This window comes from Alosa pseudoharengus, unplaced genomic scaffold, assembly GCF_046254945.1.
Source record: "Alosa pseudoharengus isolate Yale_2024_CS ecotype anadromous, Long Island Sound unplaced genomic scaffold, YU_APseudo_1.1 YU_APseudo_1.1_scf_6, whole genome shotgun sequence".
Taxonomy (NCBI): Eukaryota; Metazoa; Chordata; class Actinopteri; order Clupeiformes; family Clupeidae; genus Alosa; species Alosa pseudoharengus.
This window is the reverse complement of record NW_027468848.1, coordinates 1,965,012-1,990,713: the sequence shown is the minus strand read 5'-3', so window position 1 is coordinate 1,990,713 and position 25,702 is coordinate 1,965,012. Positions and strand designations below refer to the sequence as shown.

The window sequence follows — 25,702 nt, the reverse complement described above, 5'->3', positions numbered from 1 at the left end:
TCCCCTTCCCTTTAAAGCACTATGGGAAAGCGCTATATAAATGCATTATGTTGTTAAAGCAACACCAAAGAACTTTCCCTCTGTCGCACGCACGCTATTTGTTTATCCAGCACCGGCTTTGCAAATAACGATGTCCACAGACAAGGTAGAATATTTTGCATGACTTATAAAAGTACGATGTATTGCGACATCAGATGCAAGTCAAATTTGTAGTTTCTTATGTCTCATTCCATCGAACTACAGATCCGCTACCCGATCTGGCAAACTTACATAGTGCGGTTATAGCCGATAGAGGGCTGCGAAGCGAATGCAGAATTGCCGTTCACCCTGTTACGAGTTGATGAACCACTGAAACGATTTTGGAAACATTATTTTAAGGTATAAAAAAATCTTTGGTGTTGCTTTAAGGAAGGTCATTACACATATGGTGCATGGTTACGCAATGACTGATATTGAGCTAATGAATATAATGAACTGTAAATGACATAAGGAATATGAAGAAGTACTGCCATTTAAAACCCTACTGAAGAAAAAACAGCTGGAGACCAGCTTATGCTGGTTTTAGCTGGTCTTCCTCAGATGGTCACGCCAGCATATCCAGCTGGTGGTCCAACCAGCTACACCAGCAAAGACCAGCAAGAGCTGGAAGAAAACCAGCAAAGACCAGCTTAAACCAGCTAAAACCAGCTACCAGCATAAGCTGGTTTCTAGCTGGTTTTTTCAGCAGGGATGGTCTTGCTGGTTTGCTAGAATGACCAACATAAGCTGGCATGGCCAGTTAAACCAGCAGTGTAGACCAGCAACACCAGCTAAAATGACCAGCTTGAGGTGGCATGACAAGCAAAACCAGCTGACTTACCATTGTAAGCTAAAACCAGCTGAAGATATGTTTTCGCAAGAGTTTTGCTGGTCTAGCAGGTCAACCATCATAGGGTGGTCAAACAAGCTGGTCAACCAGCAAACCACCTTAAGCTGGTCAGGCTGTTTTTTTCAACAGGGAACTGTTGATACACTGAAACATGTTGCGGTAAGTGGACTTGATGAGTTTTCTTTTCATGTGTACATGTATGTAAAACAGCACAAACACAGTGTTTCACTTTGACTGATTTCTTTATTTTGCAGTATGTATGCGGAGTCTATGAAAATATACATTACACCAGTTTGTATCCACAGAAAATAAACAAAACACAATAAAAACAAACAATGTGTAAAAATTCACATAAACGTGTACAAAATGTAAAAACAATGTATTAAAATGAACACACATACCATACACACATTTAAAGAAAAAAGCAGACTCATGAAAAGCAGACTCATGACAAGTGTTCACTCCAGTGCTTTGAGCGTATGGGTTGGGCTGCTTCAGTCATGCTGTACCAGTGCTTATGGGCTCCTCAGTGTAACAGTGAGATTGTAGACCAAGATTAATTTGTCATCCAGACATTATGACCCCAAGAGTGAGATTGGCAGATTGCCAACTATTTCAAGTCAGTGCAGTTTCACAAAGCATTATAAAGACAAGCCCGCTTGCTCCAACAAGAACACAGAATGACAGCTTTGCACTATAGAGGTAAACATTACACCAAGCAGACTATCGATGCAGAACTTGGTTTGATGGTAAGACAAAACCAGTAGGTTGTGTGTATGAAGGGTTTGCCAGATGATGTGTTACAGAGGAAGCTCTAGTAGGAAGCCATCTTGGCCACGCAAACTAAGGGCTTATGGGGCAGAGCAGAGGGGCTTATGGGGCAGAGCAGAGGTGCTTATGGGGCAGAGGGGCTTATGGGGCAGCAGAGGGGCTTATGGGGCAGAGGGGCTTATGGGGCAGAGCAGAGGTGCTTATGGGGCAGAGGGGCTTATGGGGCAGCAGAGGGGCTTATGGGGCAGAGGGGCTTATGGGGAAGAGCAGAGGTGCTTATGGGGCAGAGCAGAGGGGCTTATGGGGCAGAGCAGAGGTGCTTCTCCACAAACGACAATTTTGGTCTCTGATCACCTTGAACACACAGAGCAGGATGAATTAAATGTCCTAGGCTGGCTGACAGTATTAGCTGTTGCTGTGTCTGGGTGTGTGTGTTCACACCAGTGAGGTGCCTGAAACAATGGTCAGCTGACCTGATGGAGAAACAGTAAAATGATGTCACCGTATATCACCTGTCACCTTCCTCCCCAAGCAACCAATCAAACAAGAAAATAAACAATAGCAATAATAATAATACAAAATAAACAATAGCGATAAGTAAAATAAAAAACAAATAAACAATAGCAATAAGTAAAATAAAAAACAAATAAACAATAGCAATAAGTAAAATAAAAAACAAATAAACAATAGCGATAATTAAAATGAAAAACAGAAATGAATGACATCAGCTAAAGCACCAGTGTAGTGAGTTATGGAGATTGTAACTCTATCTTTCATCATATTAGACACACTTTACAGTATGTGTGATGTGGAATGAGGATGTTGACTAGCTCTATTAGACACACTCTATGTGTGATGTGGAATGAGGATGTTGACTAGCTCTATTAGACACACTTTACAGTATGTGTGATGTGGAATGAGGATGTTGACTAGCTCTATTAGACACACTTTACAGTATGTGTGATGTGGAATGAGGATGTTGACTAGCTCTATTAGACACACTCTATGTGAGATGTGGAATGAGGATGTTGACTAGCTCTATTAGACACACTTTACAGTATGTGTGATGTGGAATGAGGATGTTGACTAGCTCTATTAGACACACTCTATGTGTGATGTGGAATGAGGATGTTGACTAGCTCTATTAGACACACTTTACAGTATGTGTGATGTGGAATGAGGATGTTGACTAGCTCTATTAGACACACACTATGTGTGATGTGGAATGAGGATGTTGACTAGCTCTATTAGACACACTTTACAGTATGTGTGATGTGGAATGAGGATGTTGACTAGCTCTATTAGACACACTCTATGTGAGATGTGGAATGAGGATGTTGACTAGCTCTATTAGACACACTTTACAGTATGTGTGATGTGGAATGAGGATGTTGACTAGCTCTATTAGACACACTCTATGTGTGATGTGGAATGAGGATGTTGACTAGCTCTATTAGACACACTCTATGTGAGATGTGGAATGAGGATGTTGACTAGCTCTATTAGACACACTCTATGTGAGATGTGGAATGAGGAAGTTGACTAGCTCTATTAGACACACTCTATGTGTGATGTGGAATGAGGATGTTGACTAGCTCTATTAGACACACTCTATGTGTGATGTGGAATGAGGATGTTGACTAGCTCTATTAGACACACTCTATGTGAGATGTGGAATGAGGATGTTGACTAGCTAAGTGCCACTGTTGCTGTATGCATGTCAACAGCATCATTAACACTCCTTCATGTTCTACCAAAGTCCTTTTAGGCAAGTCCCTCAACTCGGCGGCCATATTGGAACGCTTGTTGGGCTCTTATCAGGCATCTCGTGCGACAGAAATGCACGTGTGCACGGCTTCACGACACCAACCTTGCTCCAGCGGTGAGATCACAACACATGATTGGCACGATGTATTCACAACACACCACATGATTGGCACAATGTATTCACAACACACCACATGATTGGCACAATGTATTCACATGTTGAGTGTTTGCCGCGGAAGGGGCGGGATATGTGTAGACAACTGGCGTAACAAACTAGCCCCATGCATTTCTATGGAGATTTTTTGAGTGCTGTGACTCATAAGAAAGTCTCTGGTCCTAACTTAACACTCTTTCGTGTTCAACCCGGTTCTAGAACCATAATTAACACTCCTTTGTGTTCCACCCAGTCCAGAACCATAATTAACACTCCTTCGTGTTCTAGCCAGTCCAGGTAGCAGCCAGTTCTGCTCCTGGTTCTACCTCTGGTTTTGTCATAGGTCCATCTGATACCACCATTTCAGCTTCTGACTCTAAAACTACCTGGGATCCAATGCAATCTGATGAACTCAGAACTTCAAAAATCTATTTATCTAACTCCATGCAAGCGTCTTCATATAAGCTAGACGTGGTTGATATACTGCTGTTCATCTGAAGCGTCAGCACTGAAGCGAAAGGCAAGCACGCCACGAGTGACTGACAGGTCAGGAGGTGTGTCTTAACCTCTGTGGAGAGCAGACAAAGTGAAGCTTATGAGAGTACCAACGTCATCACAAAATGGAAATGGACAAGAAAATAACACTTCCTCCGAAAACAAATCAAGAAACCAAACAAACAAGAACAAACATTAGAACAATAATTTAAATGGACATTGTGTCAATATAAATAAAAAATGACAACATTCATAATAAATAATTATATTATTTACATCATTGTATACTGCTAAAGATTTAAATTACTAAAATACTGAATAAGTCAAGCATGAGGTACAGCAAAAAGGATCCCGGTGCATTTACAGTAGACTACCTCATCTTCAACAACACCAGAACAAAATGGCTTCCCATTAAACCTGTTTGTTTTCCTGGCTAGAGAAGAGTATAGAGAGCGTATAAAAAACAGTTTTGGTAAACTGAACACGATCGAATACTCTGAGCACGTAATGGAACTAAGCAGCATTGAGAAGAGCTCAGGCCTACTGGCCTGGAGGTAACAGAACTAAGCAGCGTTGGGAAGAGCTCAGGCCTACTGGCCTGGAGGTAACAGAACTAAGCAGCATTGGGAAAGAGCTCAGGCCTACTGGCCTGGAGGTAACAGAACTAAGCAGCGTTGGGAAGAGCTCAGGCCTACTGGCCTGGAGGTAACAGAACTAAGCAGCATTGGGAAAGAGCTCAGGCCTACTGGCCTGGAGGTAACAGAACTAAGCAGCGTTGGCCTGCTGGCCTGGCGGTAAGAGGTCAGTGGGCTAATCTGGAGAAGAGCAGTCTACATCAGAAGTAAGAGCGACCTCGTGTGACCCAGCCCTAGCGCAGCTAGAACGGTTCTGATGTGTCTACCTGTCACTATCTCAGCAGATAGCGTGTGTTCTAGCAGCACTAGCGCAGCTAGAACGGTTCTGATGTGTCTACCTGTCACTATCTCAGCAGATAGCGTGTGTTCTAGCAAACACATGGCCTGTCTGACAGCAACCTTGTGCTCTCTAGGGGGCAGGGTTGGGTCTCTATGGGGCAGGGTTGAGTCTCTATGGGGCAGGGTTGGGTCTCTATGGGGCAGGGTTGGGTCTCTATTGGGCAGGGTTGAGTTTCTATGGGTCCCTATGGGGCAGGGTTGAGTCTCTATGGGGCAGGGTTGAGTCTCTATGGGGCAGGGTTGGGTCTCTATTGGGCAGGGTTGAGTTTCTATGGGTCTCTATGGGGCAGGGTTGAGTCTCTATGGGTCTCTATGGGGCAGGGTTGGGTCTCTATGGGGCAGGGTTGGGTCTCTATTGGGCAGGGTTGAGTTTCTATGGGTCTCTATGGGGCATGGTTGGGTCTCTATTGGGCAGGGTTGAGTTTCTATGGGTCCCTATGGGGCAGGGTTGAGTCTCTATGGGGCAGGGTTGGGTCTCTATGGGGCAGGGTTGGGTAAGCAGCAGTATTTTAGCATTGATCCCAAACTGCACTCAGTTCCATCTGTTACACACATGCTTCTGGAACACACATGAGCAGTGTGTGTGTGTGTGTGTCTCTCTGTGTCTGTGTGTGTGTCTCTGTGTGCGTGTGAGTGAGTGGGTGAGCCCGAGGTAGGGTGAATAAATGACTTGAATATGGCAGCTTTGCTCACAAGCTTTAACCAATAACTGGCAAACATGTATCATTTTCTGCCATATATTGTGTGTCCTACATTAACTTGAAAGAGTAAATGCTTGAATGGTTGGCATCTGCTGAGCGCTTGGCTCTGATTGGGCAGCTACGACCTGCCCTGTAATCCTGTGGAGCTGGGGCTGATATGCCTATCAGGCTTGGTAGGCATGGCAACGAGAACCAGACCGCACTGGTCAGCAACATCAGAGGATACTAAAGGCCAGAGACACACACACAGGATGTGTCTGTGAATGTGTGCATAGTATGGATATACTGTCTAATATAAGAGCTCTAACACACACACAGGATGTGTCTGTGCATGTGTGCATAGTATGGATATACTGTCTATATTGGAACTATAACGGGCACCACAAGGAAATCCATACACAAGACAGATGGCTCTTGCCATAGCAGCTACCACAACACTGTCACGTTCCGCTCCATCACAATCACATCATATAGATCATGTCACGTTCCGCTCCATCACATCATATAGATCATATACATGCAGTAAACAAGGCCAGAGAGAAGATACTTGAAGACACACGTGAATGAAAACAATCAAACAAACAACCAATACAGAGGTGGCATCCCGGCTTGGGACAGTTCATATCCACGTCCGCATGTCCACTCCCAATCCTTCACCAAACCAGCTGTTGCTAAACAGAACATCTCTTTAGCCAGGTAGATTAGCGTAGTAATAATATCACCTGTGCTAAGAGTTCAGCCAGGTAGATTAGCATAGTAATAATGTCACCTGTGTTAAGTGCACAGGTAGAGAGAATGCTGTCCAAGGCAGGACTTTTATTCTGAAGCAGGAAGTGTCCACCTCTGACAAAAAACAGGCATCAGTCCAACATGGATTGGAATGGCATCCCTTTGGTCTAACATCCATCCATCTGTTTGGCAAGAACTTCTTAGAGTGCTTAGTGTGCAAACGTGCACTAACAAATAGGAAAGTGATTGAAAATGTGTTCGATTTGTGTCAGAAGCCATCTGAGGAGCCACTCGCTGAAGACATCAGCTCTTAACAGACACAGGAGACTGGCCTGTCCTGTACACAGGAGGAGACTGGCCTGTCCTGTACACAGGAGGAGACTGGCCTGTCCTGTCTGAGGGACGCAGGAGGAGACTGGCCTGTCCTGTCTGAGGGCTTTCTTAAGAGCTTCAAATCAACGCATACTGCTAATGACAGCACAACTCTGATGAAGTAAAGGACTGTTGTGTTTGACCATGTGGAAGTGGTTCCCATGGGATTGGTGTTGGAGGCGTGTGTGTGTGTGTGTGTCTGCACCTGTGTAACTGGGAAGAGAGGTTAAACGTACATCTAATCAAACGCCACAATATTTTCCTGTCCTGTGTCTTAATAACAATGTTAAAACCACGATTCCTGTATTCTAGATGTAAGGCCGTATATCAGACCAGATGAGTTTTAACAACAGACTACGAACCATCTAGAGTTAAGATATCACTTTTGATAATAATACGGTATAAAGGAAGTAGGTACTATTGTTTCTGTCCAATACCTTTTAGTTTAGTTGTATATCTCTTTGTTGGACTGAGTTGTATATCTCTTTGTTGGACTGAGTTGTATATCTCTTTGTCCAGACGACACATTTGCTGTGTGGCAGTCGTACTCCAGACTGGGTGCTGCAACCGGAGCTCGTTCTGCCTAGCGGTTCTATCTGTGAGCTCCCTCTAGCGGTTCTATCTGTGAGCTCCCTCTAGCGGTTCTATCTGTGAGCTCCCTCTAGCGGTTCTATCTGTGAGCTCGCTCTGCCTAGCGGTTCTATCTGTGAGCTCGCTCTGCCTAGCGGTTCTATCTGTGAGCTCGTTCTGCCTAGCGGTTCTATCTGTGAGCTCCCTCTGTGACCTCGCTCTGCCTAGCGGTTCTATCTGTGGAGGCCTGTGTGTGTGTGTGTGTGTGAACTTGTCCTTTGTTCCCGTCTTGTCCTGTTGTTGCATTCTTCCCTGCCCATCCCGTGTGTGTGTGTGTGTGTGTGTGTTGTTGCATTCTTCCCTGCCCATCCCGTGTGTGTGTGTGTGTGTGTGTGTGTTGTTGCATTCTTCCCTGCCCATCCCGTGTGTGTGTGTGTGTGTGTGTGTTGTTGCATTCTTCCCTGCCCATCCCGTGTGTGTGTGTGTGTGTGTTGTTGCATTCTTTCCTGCCCATCCTGTGTGTGTGTGTGTTGTTGCATTCTTCCCTGCCCATTCCGTGTGTGTGTGTGTGTGTGTGTGTGTGTGTGTGTGTGTGCCCTGCCCATCCCGTCCCTTTAAAAATAGACAGATGCCACAACGCTGCTGACCAACAAGCACATGAAAATCAACAAGACATGAAGACACGACAACACTCCTCCTCCTCCTCCTCCTCTTCCTCCCTTCACACTCTCTCCTCCTCCTCAACAAGACATGAAGACACGACAACACTCCTCCTCCTCCTCTTCCTCCCTTCACACTCTCTCCTCCTCCTCCTCCTCGCGTGCTTGTGTGTGTGTGTGTATTTTGTTGTGTGTTTGTGTGTGTATTTTATTGTGTGTGTGTGTGTGAGTGAGTGAGTGTGTGTGTGTGTGTGGCGTGATGTGTGTGTGTGTGTGTGTGTGAGTGAGTGAGTGAGTGAGTGTGTGGTGTGATGTGTGTGTGTGTGCGAATGAGTGAGTGTGTGATTTGTGTGGTGTGTGTGTGTGTTTTTGCACACTTATAAAAATACCTCTGCTTAGAGAGAGAGAGAGAGAGAGACATGGAGAGAGAAAGAGGGAGAAGTAAAGAAACGTCTCTGTTTGGTAGTTTTCCACACCCATGTGCCGAGGTGACGCTGGGGGGGGGGGTCAGTCCAGCGGGTCGGGGTTTGTGGGGGGGGGGTCCAGTCCAGTGGGTCAGGGTTTGTGGGGGGGGGGGGGGGGGGGTCGGGGTTTGTGGGGGGGTCCAGTCCAGCGGGTCAGGGTTTGTGGGGGGTTTGGGGTCGGGTTTTGTGGGGGGTGCGGGTCAGGGTTTGTGGGGGGTTTGGGGTCAGGTTTTGTGGGGGGTGGGGGTCGGGGTTTGTGGGGGGTGGTCCAGTCCAGCGGGTCAGGGTTTGTGGGGGGGGGTCCAGTCCAGCGGGTCAGCCGAGGTGACGCTGGCGATGGCCGTCGCTGTTCTCCTGAGCGCTGGGGTCTCTGCATGCACAGTCCTCCCGCAGGTCACATGACATGGGGAACGGGATTACCTGCAGAGAGCACACACACACACACACACACACACACACACACACACACACACAAGCAGAGGTGTCAAATATGTGAGAGGAAATTGCATGCAACTTACGGCGAACACTCTTAACACACACATACACACACAGGTCTGAGTAACCCGATGTACAGACTCCCCATGGCTACATGCCCTTTAAAGTCTTACACACAAAGTAGGTGTGTGTGTGTGTGTGTGTGTAGAGGTCTCGTGTGTGAATGAATGGCCCTTAACTGCCCTGTGAAATAAATATATAGGCTGTCGAGCCAGCCACAGGCTTTTCCTGCTGGGGTGAACTCTCACATGGCCACACACACACACACACACACACACACACACACAGCTAAAGCTAACAGGAAAGGAGCCAAGAAGACACACACACACACACATGTAGACACGCATGCACATACACACACACACACAGAGAGAGAGAGAGAGAGAGATCCTCTTCCCGCAGAACTTCCCGCCATTTTCCTGCCACGGATCACAGATGACACTTAATCATGGTGTACACGGACATTTGGGAACACTTAAACCCAACACCCTGTCATTTGGGAACACTTAAACCCAACACCCTGTCATTTGGGAACACTTAAACAAACACCCTGTCATTTGGGAACACTTAAACAAACACCCTGTCATTTGGGAACACTTAAACAAACACCCTGTCATAAACACGTCATAGCACGTCAGAAATGGTCAGTTCCATGACACGTTTGTCATAATTACATGACAGTGCCGAGTAACGATTAGACACAATTAACATGACAGTTAACCAGATGGTGCCACTCTGGCATGGACTGTCATGGACAAGAACACTATGATTGACATGAGCTGGTACTATGAGTGACATGAGCTGGTCTCTGTCCAGTGTGAGCACTATGAGCTGGTCTCTGTATGAGCTGGTCTCTACTGTATATGAGCTGGTCTCTGTATGAGCTGGTCTCTATAATGAGCTGGTCTCTGTGTGAGCTGGTCTCTGTGTGAGCTGGTCTCTATAATGAGCTGGTCTCTACTGTATATGAGCTGGTCTCTGTGTGAGCTGGTCTCTATAATGAGCTGGTCTCTGTATGAGCTGGTCTCTATAATCAGCTGGTCTCTATGAGCTGGTCTCTATAATGAGCTGGTCTCTACTGTATATGAGCTGGTCTCTATAATGAGCTGGTCTCTGTATGAGCTGGTCTATAATCAGCTGGTCTCTGTATGAGCTGGTCTCTATAATGAGCTGGTCTCTACTGTATATGAGCTGGTCTCTATAATCAGCTGGTCTCTGTATGAGCTGGTCTCTATAATGAGCTGGTCTCTACTGTATATGAGCTGGTCTCTATATGAGCTGGTCTCTGTATGAGCTGGTCTCTATATGAGCTGGTATCTGTCCAGGGCCGGACTGGGAACAAAATTCAGCCCTGGCAATTTTCTCCTGGACCGGCCCACCACTGGACCGACGACCCCCCCCCCCCCAAGTTGCTTCATCAGGTTCACTTGCGAAACGCGTTGTTTACGCCACATAAAGTCAGCAAAATATACCCTCCAGTGTGCGATGTATGTAGTATACTCAAGAAGAGCTGTGCACATGGATTTTGTGCATTTAATTAAAATACATGGAGTTACAGCCAACACTTGTTTCAATCGACATATATGTCACTAGCTTGTTTTGCTTTCCATGTAAACAAGCATGCGATAAGAAAGTCTGGGATTGTGGAGAACACTAAATGGTCTACTGAATAAGCATTAAGTCGAACCTTTAAAGAGTGGGGGGTCTGACATCTGACTCATTAACCATCAGCACTGGTGCTCCCCAACGCTGTGTTTTGAGTCCACTGCTGTACAACATCTACACACATGACTGCAAAGCCAACAGTAGTCATACCTCCATCATCAAGTTTGCAGATGCCACAGTGATCTTGGGCCTGATTAGTAACAACAATGAACAGCTCTACTTGGATCAGGTTGATGGCATAGTGGTGTTAATCTAACAGCTTGACAATGAATGTCAATAAAACCAAGGAAATGGTAGTGGATTACAGAAGGCAGCAGCAGAACTACAGTTACACCCCACTAATGATCAGCGGGCAACCTGTAGAGAGAGTCACAAGTTTTAAATACCTTAGTGTCCACATTACTGAAGACTTAACATGGACTGTTAACACTCAATATGTTCTGAAGAAGTCCAGACAACGACTCTACTTCCTTCGTCAGCTAAGGAAATTCAAAGTTTCTACATCCATCATGAAGGCATTCTACACTTCAGCGGTTGAGAGTGTTCTAACTGGTAGCATCATCACCTGGTATGGGAACTCCACAGTACTCTGCAGAGAGTACTATAACGTACTATAAGAACACAACTCCTTGCTCTACAAGATATCTATTCCAGAAGAGTACTCCTAAGAGGCCAAAAGATCCTGAAGGACACTTCTCATCCTAACAATGGATTATTCCTACCGCTGAAATCAAGAAGACGCCTATGTAGTCACAAAGCCAGAACTGAGAGACTCAGAGACTCAGTTTTTATCCCCAGGCCATCCGAACTCTGAACTCACACTATACTGACTTTGCACACATTCACTCCTCAGCACTCTCAAACATTTCCCAACTCTGAACTCACACTATACAGACTTTGCACTCATTCACTCCTCAGCACTCATGACCCCCCACACACACACACACCTACAAGACTTTTAGCACTTTTACATCCCTCTCCCTATGCTACAGACCTTTTATTTATTTTCTTATTTCATCACACGTCAAAACACACACACACATCTGACTTTCTCCAACTTTTACACATCTCCATAGAACTTTTTATTTATTATTTTTGATTTCTCCTCCATCTATCTACCCATGTCCTTGATTGCCTAGCCTTTCTGCCCCCCCCCCACCCCCATCCCCAACACACACACACAAAACACACACACATACATCATCACTGTCATCACCTCACATACATACTGCTACAGTAAGCCTCCTCTGCATACTTGCTGCACACTGCCCCCCCGCCCCTACATAGACAGCACATTGTCTTCAGGATCTTCTCCAACACACATCCTCTACATACTTACAGCACACTGACCCCACCTACCCACACACACTGCACACACACAGTCACTGCTCCACTCCCCTCCCGCCCACACACACATCTTCACTGTCATCACTCACATACATCATACATACAGTACTCTGCTTGCAATAGTAAGTCCCTTCACCATACTTGCAGTACACTGCCCCTCTCCCCTACATACACAGCACATTATTTCATCAGGAAGCTTCTCCAACACACATCCCCAACATACTTACAGTACACTGCCCCCCCCCCCCCCCCCCCCCCCAATACACAGCACATTGTCTCATGAGGAAGCTTCTCCAACACACATATTGCACACTGCCCTCTCCCCACATACACAGCACACTATCCCATCTCCCTTGTCATCCCCCCAACACACACACCAAGACCCCTGGAAGTTGGGTTAGCTCCTTGAGCCGTGGATCTGCCCAAGGTTTCTTCCTTGGTAAGGGAGTTTTTCCTTGCTCTTGTTGCTCTTGGGTGCTCCTTGTTGGTGCCCCCCCCCAATCCCAATCCTCCCCCACCTTTCTTATGCAGCCCTTGCCACTTAATCTACTAAACCCCTCTTCTACTGCACTTTTTACCCCCCCCCCCATAAATGCACAAATAGGCTGACCGAAGGACGTCTGTCTATCATCACTAGCCTACACACTCGGAGAAAACTGTTTCATTCGTCCCGTGTTTCAATCGTCCAGGCTCAATGCCCTCAAGCTGACCCCACTGTACACAGGGAGGGGTTATGGACAAGCTATCCCCACTGTACACAGGGAGGGGTTATGGACAAGATATCCCCACTGTACACAGGGAGGGGTTATGAACACGCTATCCCCACTGTACACAGGGAGGGGTTATGAACAAGGTAGATATATCGTGGAAAGCCAATTGGGGCAAGCCTGGGGCAGATAATAAGGGACAAAAGAAATCTGGGGGTAACAAATAAGGATCGGAGTCTAAAATTTGTGCAGTGTGGGCGACCATACTGGGCGAAATCGGTCGTGAATATGGCGGCGTTCTATTTGATAGTGAGGTAGGTGGCACCTATGAATATGATATATAGAGTTCTGGAACATTCTCATTCTGTGATGGGCGGGAGTGAGTCACTAAGGAAACCCCATGACCTTCTAGAGTTTCCCATGGCGATAGCTGCCCATACATTATGATGTCATGAGGATCATAATTCAGCAGATGATATTGAACTCTTTGGCTCTCTGGTAGCAGGGGGAAATGATTAAGACAGCCAGCCTAAACAGAGGGGCCAGAGAATCACACACACCACACACACACACACACACATAAATGCATGGGCACACATACATGCAAACATATATCCTCTTTCCACTCTCTCTCTCTCTCTCTCTCACACACACACACACACACGCACACACACACACACACACACAGCCGTGGCAGAGAGAGCCGGGGAGTTCCACATCTGGAGGGTGTAAATCTCTGAGTTTCACAAGGCTCTGATAGGCTGGGACCCTCAAGCACACACAGGCTGAAACACTGACTCGAACCGCACTGCATCGTGACACACAGGATAAAACACGGACTCGAACCGCACTGCATCGTGACACGCGCTGAAACACCGACTCGAACCGCACTGCATCGTGACACAGGCTGAAACACCGACTCGAACCGCACTGCATCGTGACACACGCGCTGAAACACCGACTCGAACCGCACTGCATCGTGACACACAGGCTAAAACACCGACTCGAACCGCACTGCATCGTGACACACGCGCTGAAACACCGACTCGAACCGCACTGCATCGTGACACACAGGCTAAAACACCGACTCGAACCGCACTGCATCGTGACACACGCGCTGAAACACCGACTCGAACCGCACTGCATCGTGACACACAGGCTAAAACACCGACTCGAACCGCACTGCATCGTGACACACGCGCTGAGGGCCTATTCAGACTGCAATCATGGCGGCTGCGTGTCAGTTGAGTTACCGGTCTGTTTTCATTTTGACGGCCATGTTAACAGGTTAAGACACACCTCCTGACCTGTCAGTCACTCGTGGCGTGCTTGCCTTTCGCTTCAGTGCTGACGCTTCAGATGAACAGCAGTATATCAACCACGTCTAGCTTATATGACGAAGACGTTTGTATGGACTTCGATAGATAGATAGATAGGGACATTTTTGAAGTTCTGAGTTCATCAGATTGCACACTGCCTGCGTGACACGCATGTCTCAGGTGCCGTGCTGAAAACGCGTGCAAGCTTTGGCACCTCACGACACGACAGGAGACAGTGAAGAGATGCTTTAATGGGCAGGCTGGCCACAGCAGCACAAGTGTGTGTGTGTGTGTGACAGTGAAGAGATGCTTTAGGGCCTGAATCCACCAAACACGTTTTATGACGGCGGCTATTTTCATTACAAATCCAGTTCAGCGTTCACAGCACTCAGTGTCCATCCGCACTGACCACTTGTTTCCGCAGCGCTCTGAGGGCCAGATGTACTTACGCTTTTGCGCCCACTTCAGGCGTATATTTGTGTGTGTGTGTGTGTGTGTGTGTGTGTGTGTGTGTGTCTCTCTCTCTGGGTCAGATGTACTAACGCTTTTGCGCCCACTTCAGGCGTATATATGTGTGTGTGTGTGTGTGTGTGTGTGTCTCTCTGGGCCAGATGTGCTAACGCTTTTGTGCCCACTTCAGGCGTATCTGTTTCGCAACGTGCGTGTAAAATCATTGCGAGGTTTGTACTAACAGGCCGCAATGATGTAAAAGCGCAAACTGCATGTCGCGGGAGCTGAAAATGGCTAATAGCAGTCTGGCTGCAGCAGCAGGGCATCAGAGACATCTCTGGTAAGAATATAACACGTGACGAAGCAGCCACGGAATGCACACGCAACACACACGCAACACACATGCCACGCCACGCACACACAACACATACACAACGCACACTGAACTTACACGCAACACACACACCACGCACACGCAACACACACGCAATACACATGGAACACAAATGCCACTGACACGCAACACACACAATGCACACCCAACGCACACGCAATGCACGCGGAACACACACGCTCATTGGTGTATAAATCCTGCCCTGATGATTTGATTGGTCACCTGATTCTCATAAGGGCGTCAATGGAGCAATGCCGAATTTCCTGCTTTTGTGGGCGTGGTTAAATTCAGGCTGGCTATACATGTGTATTGTGTGTGTGTGTGTGCACGTGTGTTTCTGCCTGCATACATGTAAGCGAGACTGTTTTGGCTTGTGTGTGTGTGTGTGTGTGTGTGTGTATGTGTGTGTGCGCATGTGTGTTTCTGCCAGGATACATGTAAGAGAGACTGTTTTGGCTTGTGTGTGTGTGTGTGTGCAAAGCATGCTTGGCCTTGAGGCCTTGGCTGCAGTGGGGTTTGGCCAATAAGATGATGTATGCAGTGACAAGGTGGAACATTGGAACTCAAAACCCAACATCCACTCCAGAGAGAGAGGGAAAGAGAGAGAGAGGGAGGGAGAGGGAAATAGAGAGAGAGAGCATGTTACCACACAACACACACACACACAAACACACAGTCAAAAACAGCTTCACACTCCACCTGAACTCAAATCTCAACACACACATTCTAGTAAGCTAGCACATGGCTGATATGGTGAGGGAGTTTCTTTGAGCAGGGTGAACATGATCAGATCTCCCAACCAAACATCTCTACAGCCCATAATACTCCCAGCATTCTAACTCAAGCCCACATGACCTCCTGTCCCATCATCCACCACATGACCTCCTGTCTCTCCACTGTCCTGTGACGCACCACATGACCTCCTGTCCCGTCACGCACCACATGACCTCCTGTCACATCACACACCACATGACCTCCTGTCCCATCATGCACCACATGACCTCCTGTCCCATCATGCACCACATGTCCCATCATGCACCACATGACCTCCTGTCCCATCATGCACCACATGACCTCCTGTCTCTCATACTTATTTTAATCAGAGCAATGGCGATAGACTACAGTCATGTGATGTGCCAGACAATAATCGCACTGGGTGCTGAAAATGGAACTTTTCACAGCCTCTCCAAAACCATGGAAACATGTCATTGTTTAGAGAGCGGGGGGATATTATACTTATTTAAACCTACACTTATTTTATTAGTGGGAATGAATGATAATGAATGAGTGAATGAATGGATAATTGACTTGATCTCAGAGATACGCCCACACATACACACACACACACACACACACACAGAGGATTGCGGAGGATTGTGTTGTGATGAAGACCAACTGACCCCATCCCACCTTTTTGGTTTTGACTGTTGAGTGACAGCAGTCTCCTCCATCGTAGCTGCAGAAGGCTCTGTTGTTGATGGCGTCACAGTAATTATCACCCATGAACGGCTACAGAGAACAAACATAGAAGATACATTATGAACAACAACAAATAAACATATTGCAACAATGACACATATAGCGGATCCAAGGTTCCAAGAGACTACCACTCTTCTGCATTACGAATAAAGACTTAACAAATTTAAATGGGTCTTTATAGAATGCTAGTCGAGCTTGTGATTTCTTCTTCCTATTTTTCCTAATATTTTCAGCTCTTCTTAGCACTACTAACCGCTCCCTCACATCTGCCTGTAGACAGTCAATACCTTCCTTCTCATCATCTGTAGCTTTTCTCCACCGCTTCTTAAGCTGCCTCCTCTCCTTGATAAGTTTATCTATCTCCTGCTGACGCCTAGATTTGACTACCTCATGTTGCCGTTATCTCAATAGTCCCAAATCTTTCCTTACCATAGCTATAAATAATGTCTCCCATTTTCTCTAATTTGCTTTCAGCCGTCCCCTTGAGCTGACCCAGGATGCTGACCAAATCACTATTAGCATCTTCCCACATTCTACATTCTGCTGCGCCTGGCCACCTGACCCCAGGCCTCTGACCATTAATCTTCTCCCTCCTTGGCTGACTGGCCTCTCTCTCTGCCTCAGTTCTGGAACTTTCCTCAACAACAGGGGTGCTGATGTCCTGCGAACTGTGGGTTTCTTTCTGTCGCTGAACTTCAACCGACTGACTTGATGCACTTGTTAAGAAATAGCTATCAATGCGGGGACCCTGTGTTCCCTCTACCAAGCACTTATTTTTCCCTTGATGAATTTTCAGGCCCTTTAGACTTGTAACCTTCTGCCAACCACACACGCACATCTGTAGCTTCTTCTCAGCTTTCTCTGCCAACCACACACGCACATCTGTAGCTTCTTCTCAGCTTTCTCTGCCAACCACACACGCACATCTGTAGCTTCTTCTCAGCTTTCTCTGCCAACCACACACGCACATCTGTAGCTTCTTCTCAGCTTTCTCTGCCAACCACACACGCACATCTGTAGCTTCTTCTCAGCTTTCTCTGCACTAGTGGCCAGCTGAGTAGACCAGTAGATGGCGCCGTGGTGACCGTGCAGAGGCTTTCATTTGCGTAGTCAAAGCAGTTTGTTAAATCAGTCGCATGAAATAAGGAGACTACAGAAAATTTGGTTTTCAATTCAACTGTTAAACTAATAAAGTTAATTTTCAATGTGACTGCTATGTGGAAATTGAAATGCTTTTACGTTTTGCATTAGGTCTGGTATAGAGCACGTTACACTGGAGAAAACAAACATACGTTAGTCATAGGTTGTAATAAGCTAATGATTAAAGTTAAGCTAACTGTGTGCTTCTAACTTAGTCACAAAAGGCTGATACGTTGTGCACATAAATCATGACAGGGGAAATAAAAAACATTTAATATGACAAACAAAATGGTTTGGTTTGTTCTGACAACCAGCGTGTCAGGTGGAGTGCAGTGGCTGAGTTGAGGGGTGGAGCTATGTTGTCATAAAATTGCCCCACACCGCAAAAGTTAACTGGCGGTTTCAAAAAATCCCACTTCGAAACCCGGTTACAAAAACTATCGGTTACAGCCTCCTAAAATGCCGGCGTTGTGTACACGCAAGGCCTAACCGATAACATAAATTCACCGGTTTAAAAAAACCCAGCGTTGTGTAGACGGGCCCCAAGTGGACACCATCAGCCTCACATGACAAAGGTGTGAATTTCCCACGTCTCACCCTTTTGTGTTCAGACATACGCAATGAATTCTAGGCAAAGTAAGACTCTTTTCAAAATAAAAAACATGGCCGCCCGATTATGGCTTCGTCATAATCAAATTCATCCATGAATTCTCATTCATGACAAACTGGCACTATTTGCAAAGATGGGAAGTTCGGATGTAGGTTACTGTTCTCCCGTTGAAGATGGGAGATTCGGATGTAGGTTACTGTTCTCCCGTTGAAGATGGGAGGTTCGGATGTAGGTTACTGTTCTCCCGTTGAGGATCATCAGGGCAATATGAGGGTCAGAAACATTGGAGTAATCCGATCTACTGCTTATGTAGGGGGTAACCCTATCCCCCAGTTTCCATTATGTATAGGCAATGCCCTTATAGCAGGCGACATAAACAAGTGGTTCAGTTTACAAAGAAGCCGTCCTGCCAGTGATAACGGTGGCTAGTTAGTTAACCTGTTTACACTTGATTCCACTGTTGCAAAGACTGGTTCCTAGTTCAACCTTAGTTTACTATGGCTGTTATAGTTAAAAAAAGCATTGATATGGAACGGTGGTTAAACTTTTTACCAGATCTACTTCAAAGGTGTCTCGATATACAGAATTAATAGTCACCCTATTGGCCAATCAGAAAAGAGTATTTCTCTGAGGAATGAACTAGGGTTTTTACTGTAAGCACATTCACAGCTGTAGGTTTGGTTATTGTTCTTGCAAGTGTGCTATGATACTGAGGGCCAGATGTACTAACGATTTTGCGCCCACTTCAGGCGTATCTGTTTCGCAACGTGCGTGTAAAATCATTGCGAGGTATGTACAAACAGGCCGCAATGAGGTAAAAGCGCAATCTGCCTGTCGCGGGAGCTGAAAATGTCTATTTGCGCTTTTCGTGTCATGCATATGCATTCATGGGAGGATCCAGGGGAAAGTGGGAGTTTAGCGTAAAAAGATGGGAGGGGAAGAGTAAAGAGCGCCTAATTATGTATTCCGCGGTATGTACAAAGACTGCTCCTGAAAGCTAAGTCTATTCTGCGCCTAAATACTTGCGCCTTGTAAAAGCAGGTGTTAATCCAAATTGAAGTTCAATGCTTCATTAAGAGAACCTTTCAAAGACAACAGAATCGCTATTTAGAGCACCAGTTTTGCAAGTCTTTGTAGGCTACTATCAAAAGCAACATTAACTTTCGTTGGCCTTTCGAATGTCTTCCCCACTAACACAAAACGTTAAGGGAACGTTCGGGAACGTTAGTGTATGGTTCCCTAAAGGGTAGTTCGAACCAAACCAAAAACTAACGGTTAGGGAACGTTACCTAAGGGTTTCTTAACGTTCCTAAACGTTAAGGGAACCAACCAACCAAAACGTTCTCCTGTGGTTGCACAGTACCTTCACACAACGTTCCCGTTTAGTTGTTATTGGTTGTTTTTGGTTGTTCTGAGTGCACCCCCACGCCAGTAGGGGGAAGACGCCTGGTCTGCATTCAGAACCGATTGCAGTTTCACGTAGGATTAAATAAACAATAATACTTTGGTAAATAAAATATAAAATATTTTTATAATAGTTTTCTGCTATCACTAGAATACATTCAGAACATGTTTCATTTGTTCCTGTAGCCTACCATTACCATTTTACATTCACACATTTTACATTATTTGCATTCGAGGCTTCTGATTAGGTGGCAATGACGTCAATGGTAATGCGTCTCTATTCATTCCAATTCCATGCCGTGTTAAATGTGTTATATGGCATTGTGTGATTGATTGCGCCTCTATCAGCTTTAGAAACTGGAGACAATAACAGCTATAGTCGATACTAACACAAGCTCCATTTCAGTTTTTGAAGTAACATACAAAATGTTTGCAGTCACTTGATTTAGATCCACTAAAATGATTGGTCTTATAAAATCTAAGTAAGGTAAACATCATATCAAGATAATATTTATTTTAGGCTAATATCAATTTTACTAAATAAAAAATATATACTTTTGTGCTTTTTTTTACGTATTAGGTGAACTTTAAACAAAAATCTATCAATAGAACACTTTTCACAACTAAGAAAATTCACTTCTTTCATTTCACAATTCACTTCAGTTCAATCAGACAGGCTCTCCCTTACACGTAGGCCTACCCCCACGCCAGTAGGGGGAAGACAGCGCCTCTGCTTTCAGGTGATCGATTGAAGTCTTGTCCTGACTTCCGTAAACGGGCTCTGTTTGAATTCCGTGATTCTTGAACGCCGCTGGAAGAAGTCTTGGAATGGATTACACTCGTCTTGAATTCGATCTCACGAAAGTAAGTGAAATATGTTACAGTTTCATGATGTAGGCCTAGTGGTTGTAATGCAAGAGTTTGAGGTTTAACCTTAAGTCCTTTCACTTGTAGGGCTTTGTTATATTCCGATTCTGCCAAGTTTGTAATTTACCAGAGCACATTGCTCGTTCGTCTTTGTTTGAGCTGTTCTCAACGTGTTATGTTTTGCAGCATTGTATGTTTTGTGTCATCGTGTTAACCTGCTCGCGTTGATGTTACAAATAATAGCACTAGGCTACCGTTTCTTTTAATTAGTTTTAGTGTACAGTCAGTCCTTTTAGGCAAGTCACTCGGCAGCAGTGGTGTAGGCTAGTGGATATAGGCCTACTGTAAGTAGCTGGATCTAGGCTACTGTGATGTAGACTAGTTAGCTGTAGTGGGTAGGCTATACTGTGATCAACCCCAAATGAATCCTAGTCTATTTTAAGTGGGTATACTGAGATGGTGATGCTTTTTAAGTTGGTATAACCTACTGAACAGTCCTGCATATGTAGGCTACACTAGAGCCATAGAGATGGCTATAGATAATGTCAGAAAATGTCTAATAATCTGACTCTGATAATGTATAGGCTACACTGTCGGCGGCCATTTTGTAACACAGTTGATCGGATAGACGATTCAAGTGAATAGACCTCTGAATTTTGCCTTCAAAAAGCTGAGATCCGGTAGCCTATCTTGCAATTTTTGCTATGGGGAGAGAATTATTGCACTCTCCCGGGGACGAAGAAGTCTGAAATGCAGACATTTTGCTCAACACACGTTTGTCCTCTGCCTTCGAGTGGTAGGCTAACTGTGATCTTCAACAGGCCTACGTTAAGACAGCAACTTAGATTTTTGCTACCCCAGACCTAACTTGCAATGTAACTTGTCATAGGTAGTTAGGTTAAATTAACACCCTGATCTCCTTATAGGCAAAGATGGCAGTTTTGGTTCCTTTTTGTAGGCGAACTTCAGAGGTCTGTTGGGAAGCATACAGGAAGGGGCGGAATGTGTGTAGTAGGCTATACACAGCTGCCATACTGGCTTTACAAACTAAGCCCATGCATTTCTATGGATGCTGTGTCTCCCCATTAGAAATTCTCTGGGCTACAATACAAAAATCAAGTCAAAAGCTGGGCCAAATATCCAGTCAAGAAAATCTGGTTGTGTACAGATGACTGATTGCTGCAATACTATCAATAATAGTTTTCTCTATATGGAAATACTGCTTTGCTCTACTACTGGCTCACAAAAACGTTGTTCTCTTAACGTAGATTCATACACCAAAGCTATGGAAAAATGTCAGCGGCTGATGGACACTTCTAGCATTGAGGCGGAAGAAGATGCGAGCGTCCACAAAAGGCAGTGCATGGTCACGTGATGGTAAGACCTCTTAAATACAGACTACATTATTTGCACAATTCAAATATTCTTTTTGCAATCAGTGCAGATTGTATGGTCTTTTATTTCAGATGAATCCGTTCCGCAAGCAAGAAAGCATTCCAGGATGGTGCGTGTGCCTGGAAGCCCTGTCTGTAAGTTAACATTTATACATGTATTATTTAAGAAAACCAGTTGAGTCATATTTCCTACCATGGAACTACTGACATTCATGTTTATTAACCTAGTGCATATCATGTTACTGTTCTGATGTATTTGTCTCTTCCTGCCTTTTATTAGGTCAGCAGATGTCACTGCCTCCACCACCTGCATGTGAGTTTTTCTTTTTAGCGATTGTTTAATGTAACAGCATAGGTTTATCTTTTGCAAATGTCATGTGCAAGAAACCAACCATAAATTAACTGACCAATATTCATATTTACTTTCTTTTTAGATGAGTCAACACCACACAGGCAACCAGCTCATTGCCCAGAGCTGGATGGGTCTATTATAACGCCTGCCACTTCATCTTGGGACCCAGTTGAAGGTACAGTGTCTTTGAATTTTCCATTTCCAAGTAAATACAATTTCATGACAAGGAACTTGAGAGTAAGTAACTTTTTTTTTGTTGTAAACAGCACAAGTGACTCATCACACAGAGGGAGGTGGCTTGGCCATGGAGACGGAAATAAGAGGTAAGAACACTCACTTAATTTGTTCACATATGCAGGTATATAATGTATTTAACAACTAAAACTAACACCATCCATTTTCCATAGCAATAAGGACAACCATTACCGCATGGCACAGCGAATGGACGCATTTGAGGAGAAGATGGATGAGCTGCTCGTGCTCTTAAGGAGCTCCCAGTCACCTCCCTCTGCTCCAGTCGATGACATATTGCTGTTGTCCTGCTCGACAGTCACTGAGCTGCAGGAGAGGAGGAACAAAATGCCCTCCCTCCAGGACTTGGGTGCCAGTTGAAGGTACAGCGGCTTTGAATTTTCCATTTCCAATTAAATGCAATTTCATGACAAGGGATTTGATTGTAACTTAACTTTTTTGGTTGTAAATAGCAGAACTCGTCACACAGAGGGAGGTGACTCCTCGCCCAGTCGGTCGCCCAGTGCTGGATGGGTCAACTTTGACTCGCCCTTCTTCACCTTGGGTGCCAGTTGAAGGTACAGCGGCTTTGAATTTTCCATTTCCAATTAAATGCAATTTCATGACAAGGGACTTCCCTGCGCTAAATGCTGCAGAGGCGGAGGACCTGATTGGGCTAGCACTGAAGTTTGCCCCACACAGACGGTAAATTGAAATTTGTTCATAACAATCAAAGGAATGGGAAAACTACTTTTTTGTGATCAGAAAAAAAAGGGTTGTTAGTAAGGCACTTTGTCTTGTTTTTTTCAACATGTTCATTCTTAGTATGACATCAAACTTTTTTTTTTCTTTTTAGGGAAGCTGAGGACTGATCTTGTTGAGACTCGACTCGGACTTGAAGGACTGGAGCTCTATTTTTTTAAAATTATTTTTAAAGCTTTTGTATTTTTTTTTGTTGTATTAAACCTTTTGTATTTTTCTTTAATTAAAGCTATAGTATTGTCTATCAAAGCTATAGTATTTTTTTGTATTACAGCAATTGTATTTTTTACACACAAAAACAACCACACACAGGAGCAGCTTCTTTCGCACTGTTATCACTCTGTGGATAAGTGGTCATCCCCACTTTGACCACACCTGCACATTACTTACTTTATCATTCCAATATACGTCTTGCACTCTACATTTGCACTATTACTTTGCACTCAACAGCCCACTCCATGTGTACTTGTATTGGTATTATGTCTTTGTATATTGTGTTGGTATCTGCCACAATGTATATTGTTGTCTATTGTACAGTGTGTCTATTTGTTGAATGTAGCACCTACCAAAGTCAAATGCCTTATGTTAATATACTTAACACTAAGTCTAATTTATATATATATATATATATATATATATATATATATATATACACAGTGAGGCCTTTTATATTGTTTTTTTTGTCTTTTGATAATTTTATATTAAAGTTATAAGTTCCATCGATTTTGCCTGTTCATTCTTTCCTGCTAATATATAATAATGCATTCCTGCTCGTGCTGTTTAAAGTAATTGGTATGCAAAGGTTGCAATGTTAGGGGAGGGTTCCCTAAAGATTGCAATATTTAGGGAAGGGAACGTTCCCTAAATGTTGTGGGAACAGTTAGGGAACGTTAGGGGAAGGTTTCTAAAGTTTGCAACGGTTAGGGAACGTTAGGGGAAGGTTTTTTAAAGTTTGCAACGGTTGGGGAACGTTAGGGGAAGGTTCTCTAAAGTTTGCAACCTTTAGATAACGTTAGGGAAACGTTCAGGGAACGTTTTATATAACCAAGAACTAACGTTTCCGGAACGTTCAGCAAACTTTCCATGGGAACCAAAAATTGCTCAAAAACTAACCTTAGGGTAACGTTTGGGAACCAAAAACTAACGTTTCCGAAACCAAAAACTATGGTTCCCAGAACGTTTTGGAAACCATAAATTGTTAGCTGGGTTACTTTCACTTTCACGTCATTCACTTAAACTTTCCTACTTGCTAGATTAGACCAATTTTCCATAGCCTACGTTCACAAGTAGTTTGAGTATAACTACTGATCTTCATTATCTCCCTGCTCGTTGACATCTTATCATCTATGGTATTATTTCATGATCGCTAAACGTTTGATTCTTTTTAATGTTGTCATCAGTTAACTTCATTCAACTGCGCTTGTAGGCTCTGCCATTCAGTTGTGGACGTTCGTAAATTGCGTTTATGGGCGGAGAGAAGCAGAGAAAGGCGCAGTTTACACCAAGGATTGAACGATTGATAAATACGACGGAAACTTGGGTCTGTCAGCGTTCGCAGTCTGCGGTTTGTCCATGGCGCTGATAACGTTACGTTCGCAAATGTACGTACATCTGGCCCTGAATGTGCTGTGATGTTTAAGGTTAGTTGTAGTTTGTTCTAGTTTTGATGTTGTAGTTTGTTTAGTTCTAGTGTTGTGTTGTAGTTTGTTTAGGTCTAGTGTTGTGTTGTAGTTTAGTTCTAGTGTTGTGTTGTAGTTTAGTTCTAGTGTTGTGTTGTAGTTTGTTTAGGTCTAGTGTTGTGTTGTAGTTTAGTTCTAGTTTTGTGTTGTGAAGCAGTTAGTTTAGTTCTGGTGTTGTATTGTAGTTTAATTCTAGTTTTGTGTTGTAGTTTAGTTCTAGTTTTGATGTTGTAGTTTATTTAGTTTTGATATTGTAGTTAGTTTAGCTCTAGTTTTGACATTGTAGTTTATTTAGTTCTAGTTTTGATATTGTGGTTTAGTTCTAGTTTTGATATTGTAGTTAGTTTAGCTCTAGTTTTGACATTGTAGTTTATTTAGCTCTAATTTTGATATTGTAGTTTAGTTCTAGTTTTGATATTGTAGTTAGTTTAGCTCTAGTTTTGATATTATAGTTTAGTTATAGTTTTGATATTATAGTTAGTTTAGTTATAGTTTTGATATTGTAGTTTAATTCCAGTTTTTATATTGTAGTTAGTTTAGTTCCAGTTTTGATGTTGCGGTTAGGGGTGTTGTCCTCCTCTTGGGTTCTCTTACCTCACATCCTTTGATGCAGTGCAGGGACTCAGGGTCTGGGTACCACTTCAGTCCCATAGTACACACGATAGTCTGCAAACGACAGAGAACAAAACAATACTACTTCAGTCCCATAGTACACACGATAGTCTGCAAACGACAGAGAAAAAAACAATACTACTTCAGTCCGATAGTACACACAACAGATAGACAGTGTGAGTGTGTGTGCATGTGTGTGAAGCCGTTACAATAATAGAAATTGGTTGCTCTTTCGATGCTTACATGGACTGCTATGCTTCAAAACTATTGA

General features: G+C 44.3%; 1 protein-coding gene and 1 long non-coding RNA gene across 5 annotated transcripts in view; one reads left to right on the top strand and one right to left on the bottom strand.

Moving 5' to 3' along the window:
• Positions 1 to 8,819: 8,819 nt before the first annotated feature.
• Positions 8,820 to 25,702, bottom strand: part of pappab (pregnancy-associated plasma protein A, pappalysin 1b) — a 166,893-nt gene continuing 150,010 nt past the window's right edge. Inside the window, exons 22-24 of the mRNA XM_076270144.1 lie at positions 25,414 to 25,485; positions 16,312 to 16,410; positions 8,820 to 8,944 (exon numbers count right to left, since the gene is read on the bottom strand). Of these exons, the coding sequence (XP_076126259.1) occupies positions 8,840 to 8,944; positions 16,312 to 16,410; positions 25,414 to 25,485 (276 nt within the window). The 3' untranslated portion in view covers positions 8,820 to 8,839. The remainder of the gene's footprint in view (positions 8,945 to 16,311; positions 16,411 to 25,413; positions 25,486 to 25,702) is intronic.
• On the top strand, positions 20,197 to 23,710 carry LOC143105994 (uncharacterized). 4 transcript variants are annotated; one of them, XR_012983598.1, is made up of 5 exons: positions 22,272 to 22,322; positions 22,414 to 22,470; positions 22,555 to 22,761; positions 22,852 to 22,956; positions 23,235 to 23,710. It is a non-coding gene; the product is annotated as an uncharacterized LOC143105994 (long non-coding RNA). The 4 variants fall into 4 exon arrangements; XR_012983597.1 differs by lacking the exon at positions 23,235 to 23,710 and having other exon boundaries at positions 22,265 to 22,322; positions 22,852 to 23,228; XR_012983600.1 differs by lacking the exons at positions 22,272 to 22,322; positions 22,414 to 22,470; positions 23,235 to 23,710 and adding an exon at positions 20,197 to 20,398 and having other exon boundaries at positions 22,852 to 23,228.